Raw genomic sequence first — 15,352 nt, 5'->3', positions numbered from 1 at the left:
ACTATCAGTGTGGGGACCAGCAATCAGCATTTTAATAACAAGTGGGCTGGACACATACAAAAATTTGAGAATTGCTGGTCCAGAAGACTGGCTGTGCTTTCGCACTGGACTTTTCCCATTATTACAACTTTAGTTGTAAGCAACTATGGGATACAGACCAGTCCCTTCTTCCTTTGTCTTCCTCTGTACCCAATACAGGGATCTATCCAGAGGCTACTTCTGGCAATTGTATTTCTCTGATCAATAGCAGAAACTCATGAGGGTTTGAATGAACTTGGAGTTGAAACTCTTACTTTGAACTTGGAGATGGAGACCCTCAATTGGACCTCATCACAGGAGTTTATCTTCTCTGCTTTCCCTTGTTCCTGGGGAGAGTCTGTCATCTGCTTTTTTTTGCTGCTCCTCATCTATGTTTTCATTGTTGTTGGAAACTTGGTCATCATCACAGTGGTCCAGCTGAATACTCACCTCCACACTCCTATGTACTTCTTCATTAGTGTGCTTTCCTTTCTGGAGATGTGGTATACCACCGCTACCATCCCAACGATGCTCTCAACCCTGCTTAGTGAGAGGAGGAGCATTTCCTTAAATGGTTGCCTCCTGCAGATGTATTTCTTCCATTCCACAGGCATCAGTGAAGTGTGTCTATTGACAGCTATGGCCTTCGATCGCTACCTGGCCATCTGTAGCCCTCTTCATTATCCAACCATCATGACCCCCAAGCTATGTGCCCAGCTGACTTTAAGTTGCTGCGTATGTGGCTTTATCACACCCCTCCCTGAGATTGCCTGGATCTCCACGCTGCCATTTTGTGGCTCAAACCACCTTGAGCACATCTTCTGTGACTTCCTCCCAGTGCTGCGCCTGGCCTGCACAGACACACAAGCCATCGTCATGATTCAGATAGTGGATGTTGTGCATGCAGTGGAGATTGTCACAGCTGCGATGCTTATTGTCATGTCCTACGTTGGCATCGTGGCTGTGATTCTACGTATTCGTTCAGCTGAAGGCCGCCGCAAAGCATTTTCCACATGCGTCTCCCACCTCACTGTCTTTTTGCTCTTCTTTGGTAACGTGGCCCTCATGTACCTACGCTTCTCTGCCACCTACTCCATGTTCTGGGACACAGCCATTGCTCTGGGCTTTGCAGTTTTGTCCCCTTTCTTCAACCCCATTATCTACAGCCTGAGGAATAAAGAGATAAAAGAAGCTATCAAAAAGCATGTGGATCAAGCTAAGATCTTTTTTCATTAGACCAGGCACCTCAAGTAAGAGCTCTTACTTGGGAGTCTAAATATAGTGGTTGCTGACTCCTCTTCAACATCTGAAATCTCTCTTTTTCCAACAGCGTGTTACAGAGACTGTTCTCCCAAAGCTCACCAATGAACAAAATTCACTAATAGTTTAAGTCAAATAGCTTCTCTTCAATCTTTATCGAATTTGACATATTTTTGAGTTATTTAAACTTTCTGCCGCTCATGTTATTGTAGGTGAATTCATTTTGTTGAAATAATCTACAAAACTTTGATTTTGATACAATCAAAACATTTGTTTGTAAGACCTGAGAACTGAAAAATTATCTTTATAATAGCAAATTTTCTTCATGGTGCCTGCAGGGTATATAGTTCAAGAATGACTCAAATTTCTAAATTGAGTATTTGACTATTGATCAATAAGCAATCTAAGTTATTCATTAAATAATAAATTTTTTCTTGATAAATACAAAACTTAGTAGTTGTATTCACTGTGATTAAATGCATTACACATATAAAGTAATAAATATAACAATTTCTGGTGAATGAATAAACCAACGTCAGTCTGCTGCATTTCGATTTTTCCAGGCAATTAGTCATCTGTAGTAGCAACAACTCTTCATTTTTTAAGCCCTCTTCTCCTTTGGTTTTTAGGATTCTGAGCTCTTCTTTTCTATATACTATCTTGTTTTAGGCTCTTTCTCTGGCTGATTCTTTTTGTCATACATGCTTCGTAAAGGGGATTTCCTCCCGGGCCTCTGCCTCAGTTTGGATGGGATAAAGCTTATCGCTGTGCAATTGTCAGTAGAATTTTAGTCTTCCCTCATCCACCATCCCAAATTCTATAGCTCTGAGAGTAATTTTCCCACTTGTGTGACACAGCCCTTTCCTTATCTTTGTCCCTAAATTTTATGATACTTTAAAGTCAGATGGAAAAATGGAGATAGAGGGGAAGGTCTTACAAAGAAAACGACCATGTTATCTAATGAAGAGCTGGAATAGAGAAAAGAAAGAAAATAAAAGAAAAGCTATAGGTTGTGGGTGGAAAAGGTCCAAAGGAAATCTTCAGAGAATATTTGGTTTAAGAAAAGGAAGGAAGAGAGTAAAAGAGATGTAGAAGTATTTTTATGAAATGATCATTTCCTTGAATTCATTTTTAAGGCTTCTATAAGAACCCTTTTTCCTAGTACAATTATCATGACTACTTCATGTTGAACTCATTACAATCTGAAAATATTTGTCCTATTTATAAGTTCCTCCTATCAAGTAAAACAATTCTAGAATGTCTGTTATTTGTCAGGCACTGGTTCAAGGTTATAATCATACACTAGGAAAAATAGTTCCTGAGTCTGTGGCAATTACATTATATTACAGATGGGTTTTTTCATGTCCATCGTTACATTTTTTTAAAGTCCCAACCTCACACATCATTTTTCAAGGCCTTTCTTTTGTGTAGCTTGCATGGAATGTGAAGATTCTGATTGAGACTCTTATTTTATCAATCCCTATAGCTATTCTCTGCTATGTGTTCTCTTCAGAATTTCTGTGGGCAATGCAGGATTAATTCAGAGGGAGGTGGAAAGGTTAATAACAATGTGGGTACGGAGGCCGTTTCCATTAGCAAAAGAGACTAATCAGATTTTAGGAGTTCAATGGTCCTGGCATCATCAGGATCTTCCCATATGTCCCCACCCAACTTAAAGGGTCCCATTCATTTCCAACAGCTGACACTCTGAAAGCCTGGGAGTCCAACTTGCTTTGTAATTTAGCTAATTACAGGATGAGGTTCAGTATTAGATTTTCAGCAATTTCAACTCTGTAGCCAGAAAATATATGACTCTATTTCAGTGCACACTTAGAAGCTCTTAAGAGAACCAGGAAAGCTGTCGGTATAATTTAGTCCAAGTCCAAAGACCAGGGAAAAAAACACACTGATGACCAAAGGCAAGAGAAGAAAGATGTCCCAGCTTGAAACAGAAGCACATTTGCCCTTTCTATGCCTTGTTGACCTATTTAGTCTGCCTTCAGCAGGTTGGATGATGCCCACACACATGGGTGAGGGTGATCTTTACTCAATTTACTGATTCAAATTCTAATCTCTTCCTAAAACACCCTCAAAGACACATCCAGAAATAATGTTTTATACCCTATCTGGGCATCCTTTTGCCCACTCAAATTCACAGATGAAATTAATTAACAGATAGGGAAGACTTGCTTCTCTTCAATTATATAGCATAGATAATCCCTGAGTTTCATGGTAGTACTATTGAAATACTTCATAAACTTCTTCAAGAATTATTTTAAATTGTTTACTATACACAGGGGAAAAGTGGTAAATGTTGGAACAATTTGAGTCTAGGGTATATTCTCTGATAGCCAGAATCTCTTAATTAAGAAATGGAAGAAAACGGAATGGTTCTTTTGCTTTTCCTCATCTAGTAAGTAACTGCTCTCCTCTACTCTTTCCACATTAAAGGGGAAAAAAGTCAGAATACATAAAATTAGGTAAAGTCTTCTGTAAGTGCTAAGATAAAATAAAATATTTTTATTAAAATATGGAGCAGTCTTGACATTTGATCTTTTCCATAGTGTATTTGGTGAAAATCATCTATGTGCCTACTTTTTTATTCATGCAAAAGGACAAAGAAAAAAATCTCTATTTTTATGTAAAACAATATTCTTAAAGGCATAGAGAGTAGAAACCAACTGAGTTGCCCACTGTTGGATGCCTTTGCACCATTTACTTTTTTACCCTTTCAGATCTTTCCCCTTGGCGGGCACATGATTAAGATAAGAGATCGAGTCATGGCTAATAAAAGAATGCAAAGATCAAGTATAGCTTAATTTGGATTGCATTTTGGAGATGTAAGGTAGAAACTGCATAAAAACAAGAGAGAATCTAGGTAGGAAAAAGTAAAGGAAGCTGTAGTAGACATTTGAGTGGGTTGTAAAAAGATGAGATGAGCAAGGAAGGAGGTTGTTTTTCTCTTTGCTCTTTCCCTGTTATCTAAACTTTCCTTTTTCCTTTCTTTTCACACCTTTTTAAATAAACTTTTCCCACACATTTTAAAGCCTGGACTTCACTATGTCTTAGGGACTTAATGCATGAAGTAGAAGACAACATCTCTAAATGTAAGTCAGTTCATTTTTCTTAACAAGTCTTAAGGGAATAGGCTAATTTCTTTTGTTTTGATGCTCCAAATCCTCAGATACTCTGGAAGAAAACTCCAGGGAAGAAAATTAAGTAATTTGTAATCTTTAATAAATGTATGGCTGTGTGTGTTCTATCCCATTTGCCAGGAAAAGGCAGAGGTGAGTATTGGGCTTGCTGTCAGAAAGCTCGAAGCAGTACCATGCACTAAGTAGAACATATCCTCCTCTAGCTAGAGTTTCACTGGCTATGAGATAGGATCCAGAACGCTTTGAGTGGGTGACAAAATGGCTTTGGCCAAACACGCTGAGGAAGAAAATTGTAAACGTGTGTGTATTTGTTAGGTGTGCAGGGTGTGTGGGGCAAGCGTAGAAAAATGTAACTCCCCTGTTCACTTTGTAGGTTCTGTAGTACACAAAAGTCCATTTCTGTTCACATGGGCATGGAAGCTCAGGCCTGGTTTTAACAAGAACTATAGCCTATAAAGAAATTTTTCATTGAATTACCTCACCTCATCCTCATAACAAATGTGTGAGGCAGACATTATTATACCCATTGTACAGATTTTAAAAATTGAGACAAACAGACTTGTCTAAGGTCAGAAGTTTTGGCCACTGACAGAACAAGCAGCCAAAACAAGTGCAGATGTCACATTACATGTCTTTGTCACAGCAGGACACTCAGCAGTGCTGTCCCAGCATTACTGATCATGCTCTGCCTGAACTCTCCCTGGTAGACACAGTTTCAGTATCATTCGCCCCTTTAGGGAAGGAGACTAAATAATGGCTATGATTATAACTAACATTTATTGTCTTTGTGTGTCAAGAACATGAGTTTTTCCATCAATTACTTTATTTAATGCTACAACAAAATGAAGTAAGTGGTCTCATCATTTCTTGTTTGCAGTTGAAAACACTGAGACAAAGGAAAGGTAAAGTAACTTTCCCAAAAGAGTAGTGGGGCCAGAACTTGAATCCCAGCATCATGACTTCAGCAACAGTGAGCAGTAACTTCTCTGAAATCTCACTGTACATTATCTGTACTTCTCTTGTGACTCTGATTGCTTCCTACCCCAAATTATAATTAATGTACCTGACTTGAAGCACTCTGGTCATTGATTCATATCTGCTTGCTTCTCCATGTGTAGCAGGGACTCTACACAATAATGGTCTCAATGAATGGCTGTCAAATTAATTCATGATTTCTGATTCTCTTGATGATCTATGGTTGCATCTATGAAGAGAATGAAAGGGAAAAGATGCTGAGTTACCTCTCCATTTTTAACACATTGTTGCTCATGTTTAGCTTCTCAGGACTTGAAATAGCAGATTTTCAGAGGTTTGGCTATTTAAACAAAGGGTCTGGGTTCCTGGGGGAAAGAGAATGGTTTGTACAGTTTTAAGTTCATTTACCTAGAAATAAATATGTATGGACACTTTAAACCTTAGCTGCAGGCTGAATGCTATAAAATATTGGTCATTTTGTAGCTAGGAAATCATATGTTTATAAGATATATTAGTCTTAATTCCAAAATTCCATCACTACTCTAGCCTACTCATTTTCACATATTCATGGCATAATTCCACTAACACTTTCACCACATTTCTTCTATAATATGAGAGTGTGATTTCCTAATTATGATTTCCCCATCAGCCATCATGAGGTGGAACTAATTCTGTCTTGGGCATTACAGGGGAATTGCTCTAAAGACAAGAGCAACCTGAGAGGAGTAGAAAAGACATATCATATATTCCTAAATTAGAATCAATCAATCAATCAATTAATTGTTACATGACATCTCTGTCCCACTTACTGTTCTAGGCATTATATATATATACATATATATATATATATTTATAAAAATAGTCCTGTCTTCATGAAGTCTGCATATGGGTAGATGATAGAGAATAACCTCAATAAAATATGATTATATGCTATGAAAAAATAATAAGGTATGGCTAGGAAATTGGGGCATTGAGGTTGGAGTGTATTTAATTTTAAATAATCAAGAATGGCCTCTCTCAACAGGTTATATTTGAGCAATGACTAAAAGAAGGATAGGTAAAAAGCTCTGGACATGCAGATAGTTCAGGGAAGAATATTCTAGGTGGAGGGAATGGACGTTCGCAGGCTGTGAGGTAGGAGCAGTCTATGTGGCATGTAGGTAGAATGCCTGAGGTGGGAGGCAGAAGATAATGATTTTTCCGGCATCATTGTTGCATTCTGTCCAAATACAACAAGATTCCGGCTCTTAAAAATCAGCTCTTGCTTTCAGGTCCAGATGTGGCAAGGACATTTCGGGGCCCCTTGAAGCTAGATCTGGATGATAAAAATAAAAGCAAACAAACACAAAGGCAGGGAGCCCATTCTCACACGCTGCCCCGAGGAAGCGTGCTGGATGCTGGACCAGATGGGGCTGGTGTTCCTGCAGGGTCATGTGATCGGGAGCCAGTAGTCACTTCCCAGAGCGCCAGACCCGCGCTGTCCTGAGAGGCAGGAAAGATACTCAGGAATCAGCCCAGACAGTGTCTGATGCCACTGAGACTGTGCCTGTGGCCTTCTGAGCTTGCTGTGGCTCTGGCCCTTTCCGGGGGTGAGCCTGGGCCTTGGAGGACCAGGAATCAGCAGCGCATGTGCCATCCTCAGGCAGGTTCACTCGCTACAGAGGACGAGCCCCGAGGAGAGGCAAGTGGATTTATTCTAGCGTTTAGACCCTCAAACCAGTGAAGTCATATGCAAAATAAATGTTTGCCTGGTTTCAAAAAAAAATAAAAATCACTGTGGAGCCAGATTACATCAGGACTATTATAAAAGGCCATTGCAAAGGCTTTTGCCTTTTACTTGGAGTAAAGTATGAAGCAACTGGGGAGTTTTCAGCATTGAAGGGACCTTATCTAATTTCCTTTTTTTTTTTTTTCATTTATCTTTTAATAGGCTCTCTCTCACTGTGGTGCTGAGGAGAGACTGCAATGGTCAAAGGGAAGAAGGAAGAAGCAGGCAAGTTGGAGCCTATTGCAAGCATTCAGGCAAGGGCTGATGGCTTGGGGCATGGTGGCAGTGAATGTGGGCGAAGGTAAATTTTACTGAAAGGGAAGAGATTAGGATGATGTGGCTGAGCAGGCTGGATTTACCTTCATCCACATTTACTGAGTACTTACTAGTGAAAACATCAGGTTAAAATAGAGTATACAAGATATTTGGGGAAGTAGACATGCTATTATAATATTACCCATGATATAGAAAGCACAAACCATTGCCATGGAAGTATATTAAGGAGAGAAAATTTTAATCTTAGTAGAACAGTTTACAGGGATTCATTAGTCTTTTCAGGCAGACATGGTGGAAAGAGAGAGAGCTCTTCTGTCTTTCCTCTTCTTATAAGGGCACCAGCCTTCCTGGGCTAACGTCCCATTCTTATGACCTCATTTAATTTTTATCACTAAGCTCAGGCTCTGTCTCTAAATATGGTCATATTGATGGTTTGGATTTTAGCATATGAATTCTGAGGAGGTACAAGCATTCATTCCATAATAGGGGAGGTAATATTTGAGCTGAACACTGATATTCTTTTTCTGAGCAGAAGAGGGACTGATGCAGAAGGACACAGGTGAAGGATATAAACTCTTTCTAACCGGAAATGTAAGGGGAAAGTTATGCTAATTATAAAAGTGTGTTCTTGGGTACCAGAGGCAATTGACCATGTAAGCTGAATCTCATGGTATGGCTGGCTAGGAGAGATACAGCAGTTTATATATTTGGAACATTGGCTCTTTTATCCTTCTCATTCCGGCATATTACACAACACATGGAAAACAGTAAGCGCTCACCAAGTATAATGAATGCATTGGATATCTAATTAGTTTTCTAAACTACGTGTCCAGGAGCTTCATTTCTTCTTTTTTTTCATCTCACAGCTGCAAAGATGACAAATAAGAATCAGACAATAGTGACTGAATTTGTATTCACTGGCTTTCCTCATTTGCGGGAAGGCGGGCTCTTGTTTTTTGTTCTCTTGCTCCTCATTTATCTGTTCATCATCATTGGGAATCTTATGGTTTTCTTTGCCGTCAGACTGGACTCTCGCCTGCACACCCCCATGTATTTCTTCATCAGTGTCCTCTCCTTCCTGGAGATCTGGTATACCACGACCACCATCCCCAAGATGCTCTCCAGCCTAGTCAGTGAGCAGAAGACCATCTCCCTGGCTGGTTGCCTCTTGCAGATGTATTTCTTCCACTCTCTTGGCATCACTGAGGTTTGCCTGCTCACCACCATGGCTATGGACAGATACCTGGCCATCTGTAACCCCCTCCGCTACGCCACAATCATGACACCTCAGCTCTACACTCAGCTGACGCTAGCCTGTTGCTTCTGTGGCTTTTTCACGCCACTCCCTGAGATTGCTTGGATAGCCACACTGCCATTTTGTGGTCCAAACCAAATTCAGAACATCTTCTGTGACTTTGATCCCATCCTGAATCTGGCATGTATGGATACTGGCACGATTATATTAATCAAGATTGTGGACATCGTACATGCTGTGGAGATCATCACGGCTGTCATGCTTGTGGCTTTGGCTTACGTCCAGATCATTGCAGTCATCCTAAGGATCCGCTCTGCTGAAGGACGCCGAAAGGCCTTTTCTACCTGTGCTTCCCACCTTGCTATTTTCTTAATATTTTTTGGAAGCGTAGCTCTGATGTACCTGCGCTTCTCTGCCAAGTACTCCTTTTTCTGGGACACAGCCATCAGTCTAATGTTTGCAGTACTGTCGCCATTCTTCAACCCAATTATCTACAGTCTCAGGAACAAAGAGATCAAGGAAGCCATAAAAAAGCACATGTGCCAATCTACTATATTCACACATCATATCAAACAAGACAAAAAACACACTTCTTAATAAATACGTCTATGCAAATATCTATATTGTCTTCAGTGTGTGTGTTGCTGTCGTGCTTATTTTTTCTGTGCAGAGATAGTAAATGTAACATTTCATCCTTCTTCCTACCCCTGTGAATTTAGTACATGTCCTCAGAGATTCATAAACCATAAAATCCAAAGAAAGTGGGGGAAAAAAACTCACACAAGTCTCTGGTTTATTATTATTTTGCATACAGAGGGAGTCTTAGAAAATTCTGTGTCTGCCTGATGTCTCCTCCAATCTATTTAAACAGAAATAAACACACTTTTCTCTGTGTTTCTATAATACATTGCTTGGACCTCTATTTAGCAAGTTGTTTATACTCTCTTAGGGCACACTTTACATGTCTTCTATGTCCTTCTAATCTGTAAGCTACTTGGAAGTAGGTATCTGAATATGTTTCTCTCTGTATTCCCAATGCCTAATAGAATGCTTTTCTCATGAAAACCCTCAATAGTGGTTTGCTGAGAGAGTAATGAATGGTTAAAGGTAGTCTTTATCTCTTAAAGTTATGTTATAAAAAAAACTCAAGACAATTTTCATATTCAACAGGGAATGGCAGGGAAGGGGAAAAATGGGTAAAGACAAGACAAGATACCAAAAATGAGTATGTTTGCACATAAAGACAATTTTAACTTTAAAATGAATCCCTGGAACAAATAACTCACTTAAATTTCTATAATTGATGTATTTTATACAGTAAAGAGGACTTTCATTTATAAAGTAGGAATCTAGTCCCTAAAATATAGCAATTAAACTTCATAATTTAGTCATGGCTCTGAAAGCAATGATGTGGTTAGTCCTGGCTCTTGGCTCTGTTTCTTATGTGCCTCTATTTTAATGAAAAATCATATTTTTCAGTCGAGCTCTTTTTATTTCCCTGAGTGTGATATGTCACCAAATATGCTGCTTTTATAAGGCTGCTAATAATTTAGGCTTAGATAATTTCCTACATATTTGCTGTACTCAGAGATAATTATTGGATTGGGATGGGATGGGGGTGGATGGGAATACGGAAGCAATTATACGTAAGATTCTCCAATGACATATTGAAAAATCATTTGTTAAGAGATAAGCATTTAGCTTTATGAGAAATTATCCCACATCATATCTTTCTCCTTAGCAGTCTAATTTTCGAAATTGAATAATTCAGAATGGAAAGTAGTTAAAATGTACATAGTTGGCATTGTTCACATCAGTTAACAAAAATAGCAACAAAGATAATTTTTTAATTATGTAGACGTAAATGCAAAGAGCTTTTTAATCTGCTACCTAAATTGAGCCATATAACAATTCTCTGAAATGGATAGATTAGTAATTATTATCCCCATTGTCTGTTTAATCAAATTGTAGTAAATTTCCATTAATTGTCTAGTCATTATATGGTAGAATCAAAAATTCAAATCAGATGATTCAGCTTCAAATCCAGTGCATTTTCCATTATCCTGGGCTGTCTTCCGATTTCAGTTACACAGTTCATTGCATAAAGAAAACATCATGGTTTTAGGGTTTTCTTATTCAATGCAGTAAAGCTTAGCAGAAAAAAATAAATAAAAAACTGAGAGATGAAGAAGGTAGAAAAGAGTTCTATTTTTTGATTAGAGAATTGCAATAGAGCAATGTACAAATTTTAAAATAGAATTAAGGGGCAAACAACATTATAGGACTTAAAGTGATGAGTTAAAGTGACTAAAGTAACTGCAAAATGGCATTTATAAAATTTTTTTTTTTTTTTGAGACAGAGTCTCACTTTGTTGTCCAGGCTAGAGTGAGTGCCGTGGCGTCAGCCTAGCTCACAGCAACCTCACACTCCTGGGCTTGAGTGATCCTTCTGCCTCAGCCTCCCGAGTAGCTGGGACTACAGGCATGCGCCACCATGCCCGGCTAATTTTTTTATATATATATCAGTTAGCCAATTAATTTCTTTCTATTTATAGTAGAGACGGGGTCTCGCTCTTGCTCAGGCTGGTTTTGAACTCCTGACCTTGAGCAATCCGCCCGCCTCAGCCTCCCAAGAGCTAGGATTACAGGCGTGAGCCACAGCGCCCGGCTTACATTTATAAAATTTTTGAATGATATTATCTACTGTCTGAGTCAAAACTCATTTAGGAGTCAAAACTTGGGAAATTTCTAAAGAGTACTATTTCTGGAGAGACAAAAAATAAAATTAAAAAATAATAAAGTAATAATGCTCTATATTTCATGAGAAAAATTAGTTTTACATTAAACTTAACATAGTCGTCTCTGTTGGTAAATGAGCAGAGAAAGTTGGACTCCAAAACACCCATAGAAAACAAGGTATAAAATTTAGTGATTCAGGTTGGGAAGACTTTGGAATTTTTGGATATAAAGCATCTCTTGGAGTTTCTGAGCCCAGGAGAAGATCAAACATATCATTTTGCTCTTGATGCCTGAGCAGAAGCTGAGGCAAGCTGGTCAGTGCTGATTACACTACTGTGTAAAGAGCTGCTCAGAGCTGATAACCATGGCGAACTACAACAGCCCTTTAAATTACTCCTACCCTCGTAAAATTGTATAACATAGCTCCCTCCTACAAAAAAAATTCTCATTTAAAAATTTCTCCAATTTTTGGCTTCTAAATGTATCAAAGCAAAGGATAATACCATTCAAAAAAATTTAAAAAAAGTTTTTACAGTTAACTATATTCACTTTAACTCATCACTTCAGGTCATCTAAGATTATTTACCTCTTAGCTCTATTTGAAAATGTAAGTTTTCAATATGACTCAAGTTTACAATTCTCTAATCAAATATATAACTTTCCTTTTCCTATTTGCTCTTTGATTAAGCTATCTGTTATTAACTCTAGTGCCTCCTGTAGCCTCTCAGCACTTATTAATACAGCATAGCATGAAATTTTATACATTGTACATGCTTTGATATCTCCCTGGTATCTGCCATGCATTCTTTATCTATCTTTTTAAATCGGGCTCTCCATGTGACTAGAGCCAGTAAGTGCTCCTGGGAGACCAGAGAAGTACAAGGAGAAGGTCAGAGGTCCAAGTGTTAAGCCACCAGGGTATAAGATTTTGTCATTGTGTCCCCACCTCTCTATTCCAGGGATACGCCCTGATCTAGTCATAATAATTACAAACTTAATTACCAACTGGAGAATCTTTCAGTCTCAACGGGCTGGGAAGACAATGTAGGACTGAATTTAAATTCAGCAACTGCCAGAGTAACAATCAGAGTAAACTCTGCCATGAATCTCTCTTGCCTTCAGTGACTGAAAACACAGTAGCTCATCTGGTTTGATGAATCGAACTTGTTCCCTGAGTGTCTCCTGTGGACCTCCACGTTGCTACCTGGCTCTAGCGACTGGTGTTTTTATATATTTCTTAATGTGGTAAAAACAATTAATATGAGATCTACCCTCTGATATTTTTAAGAGCACAATACTATATTTTTAATATTAATATAGTGTTATGTAAAGGCACAATGTTGTTTAGCACAGCTCTAGAACTTCATCATCTTGTATAACTGAAACTTTATACCCACTAATTAGCAACTTCTCATTTCCCCTTTTCCCAACCCTTGACAACCACCACGTTACTCTCTGTTTCTATGAGTTGGATTATTTTATATACTTCATATAAGTGGCATCATGCAGTAATTGTCCTCGTGTGACTGGCTTATTTCACTAGCATGATTTCCTCAAGGTTTACCCATGTTGTCATATATGGCAGGATTTCCTTTTTTCTTAATACTGCAGATCATTCTATTGTATGTGTACACCACATTTTCTTTATCCATTGATCTGTAAATAGACAGTTAGACTATTTCCATATCTTGAAAATTGTTAATAATAGTGCAATAAACATAGGAGTGCAAATACATCTTCATAATTCTGATTTAAATTATTTTTGGATATATCCCCAGAAATAGGATTGCTAGATTATATGGTAGTTCCATTTTTCAGTTTTTCATACTGTTTTCCATAATGGTTGCACCATTTTACATTCCTGTCAACAGTGTACAAGGAGTCAAATTTCTCCACATCCACAGCAATATTTTCATTATCTTTTGTTTTATTTTTTTTTTCTATTGGAAACAGCTATCCTAACAGGTGTGGGTTTGATATGTATTTCCCTGATGATTAATAATGTTGAGCACATTTGTACATACCTATTGGCCAATCGTATGTCTTCCTTGGAGAAATATCTATTTAAGTCCTTAGTGGATTTTAAAATTTTTTTGTAGTGTTTTTGCTGTTGACTGATTTGAAGAAGTTCCTTATACATTTTGGATTTTAACCCTTTATCAGATATATTCAATTATTTTATTCCATTTTATAATTGACATGTTTGCTTTTATTGATTTTTTTTAGTTGCTGTGCAGACGTTTTTTAGTCTGGTGAGGTCTCATTTATCTATTTTTGCTTTTGTTGCCTGTGTCATTGCCATGATCAGTGTTATAAAGCTTTGCCCCCATGTTTTCTTCTAAGAGTTTGACAATTTCAAGTCTTACATTTAAGCCTTTAATTCATTTTGAGTTGATTTTTGTGCCTGGTGTAAGATTGGAGCCCAATTTCATTCTTTTGTATGTGAATATGCAATTTTCCCAAAATCATGTATTGAAGAGACATTTCTTTTTAAATTTCATGATGGTCAGCCCTACTGATTGGCCATACTATTTCTACTGGGCCTTCTTGGTCACAGATTATCACATGGCTGGTGCTCTTGGTGAGATGACCCTGAAAATGGGGAACAAAACCAAAAAATAGTGGTGGACTAAGTGAAGATTGACTAAAAAACTTGAGGAGCAGAGTTGCATGATCGTTCTTATTGACATGGATTTCACTCTTTGCTTAAATACTTTGAAACCGAATAATCATAGAATAAAATCTTGCCTTCCAGAGACTCTTTTCTCATATAAAAATGAGGATGATAATACCTGCTTTTCAGAATCTTCTAAAGATTATAATTTAATGTAAATTGATCATGTCAATATATAAATTAACATATGGTAGATATTCAATAGATGTTGGTTCTTATATCTTAAATAAAAGTAAAATGATATCCCTTCCCCATCCCAACTCTAGACAAAGGTTGCTCAGAGCATGTGAAATAGTGCATTCTCTATACGTGTGCTCCTGCCTTTAGTATTAAATTTGATTTGGATATAATGAAACTTTATGGAAAATTGAAGTAATCCAGACTTTCAAGATGAAAATGTAAAGGACTCTCACTTTCTCTGGATGTGATGATTCAAGAACAGGGGAAAGGACAAATGTAGAATTGAAATCTCCTCTGGTAGATCATGAAAGCTAGATTATTCAAACTGAATTTACACTGGAATAAAGTTTAGCATGGATAGCCCAGTGCCTTATAGGAAGGTCTAAAACCAACCCACTATTTTCTTTTTGCTTATTTATTTTACTTTTGTAAGACAGCCTAAAAGAGCTATGGCTTTGAAAAGAATTTTTGCCTCCTTTTTTTCTTCAGTAAAAATAATACATGAGGCCGGGCGCTGTGGCTCACGCCTGTAATCCTAGCTCTTGGGAGGCCAAGGCGGGCGGATTGCTCAAGGTCAGGAGTTCAAAACCAGCCTGAGCAAGAGCGAGACCCCGTCTCTACTATAAATAGAAAGAAATTAATTGGCCAACTGATATATATATAAAAAATTAGCCGGGCATGGTGGCGCATGCCTGTAGTCCCAGCTACCCGGGAGGCTGAGGCAGAAGGATCACTCAAGCCCAGGAGTTTGAGGTTGCTGTGAGCTAGGCTGATGCCACGGCACTCACTCTAGCCTGGGCAACAAAGCGAGACTCTGTCTCAAAAAAAAAAAAATAAAAAAAAAAATAATACATGAAATAGGGTGCTTTGTATCCCATATGTTATTATAAAAGTCAGTCACATTTTCAAATCTTCTGTGACATTAATAATAGTTTGTCAAGTGAGGTATCCTAATTTTTGTTTCATGAAATGCAAATAAACACCTTCATGTATCCTTCCATTTAAATGACCATGAGTACAACTGAATCAAATTTTTAAAAAGCAAATCTATG

At 38.0% G+C, this 15,352-nt stretch overlaps 2 protein-coding genes across 2 annotated transcripts; both read left to right on the top strand.

The window, feature by feature from the left end:
- The first annotated feature begins 306 nt into the window (after window positions 1–306).
- On the top strand, window positions 307–1,281 carry LOC105864461 (olfactory receptor 6K2-like). The gene has a single exon (XM_012752347.2). The coding sequence runs from the start codon at window positions 307–309 to the stop codon at window positions 1,252–1,254; it is 948 nt and encodes a 315-aa protein (XP_012607801.1). The 3' UTR covers window positions 1,255–1,281.
- Window positions 1,282–8,326: 7,045 nt separating this feature from the next.
- Window positions 8,327–9,304, top strand: LOC105864455 (olfactory receptor 6K2-like). The gene has a single exon (XM_012752340.2). The coding sequence runs from the start codon at window positions 8,327–8,329 to the stop codon at window positions 9,302–9,304; it is 978 nt and encodes a 325-aa protein (XP_012607794.2).
- The last annotated feature ends 6,048 nt before the right edge of the window (window positions 9,305–15,352 follow it).

This window comes from Microcebus murinus, chromosome 2, assembly GCF_040939455.1.
Source record: "Microcebus murinus isolate Inina chromosome 2, M.murinus_Inina_mat1.0, whole genome shotgun sequence".
In the NCBI taxonomy this organism is placed as follows: domain Eukaryota; kingdom Metazoa; phylum Chordata; class Mammalia; order Primates; family Cheirogaleidae; genus Microcebus; species Microcebus murinus.
Note: the sequence above shows the minus strand (reverse complement) of the source record. Positions and strands in the feature narration are given on the sequence as shown.

Bases quoted from the DNA above. Each gene is read 5' to 3' on its own strand.
- LOC105864461 (XM_012752347.2), top strand. From the start codon at position 307: ATGGAGACCCTCAATTGGACCTCATCACAGGAGTTTATCTTCTCTGCT.
- LOC105864455 (XM_012752340.2), top strand. From the start codon at position 8,327: ATGACAAATAAGAATCAGACAATAGTGACTGAATTTGTATTCACTGGC.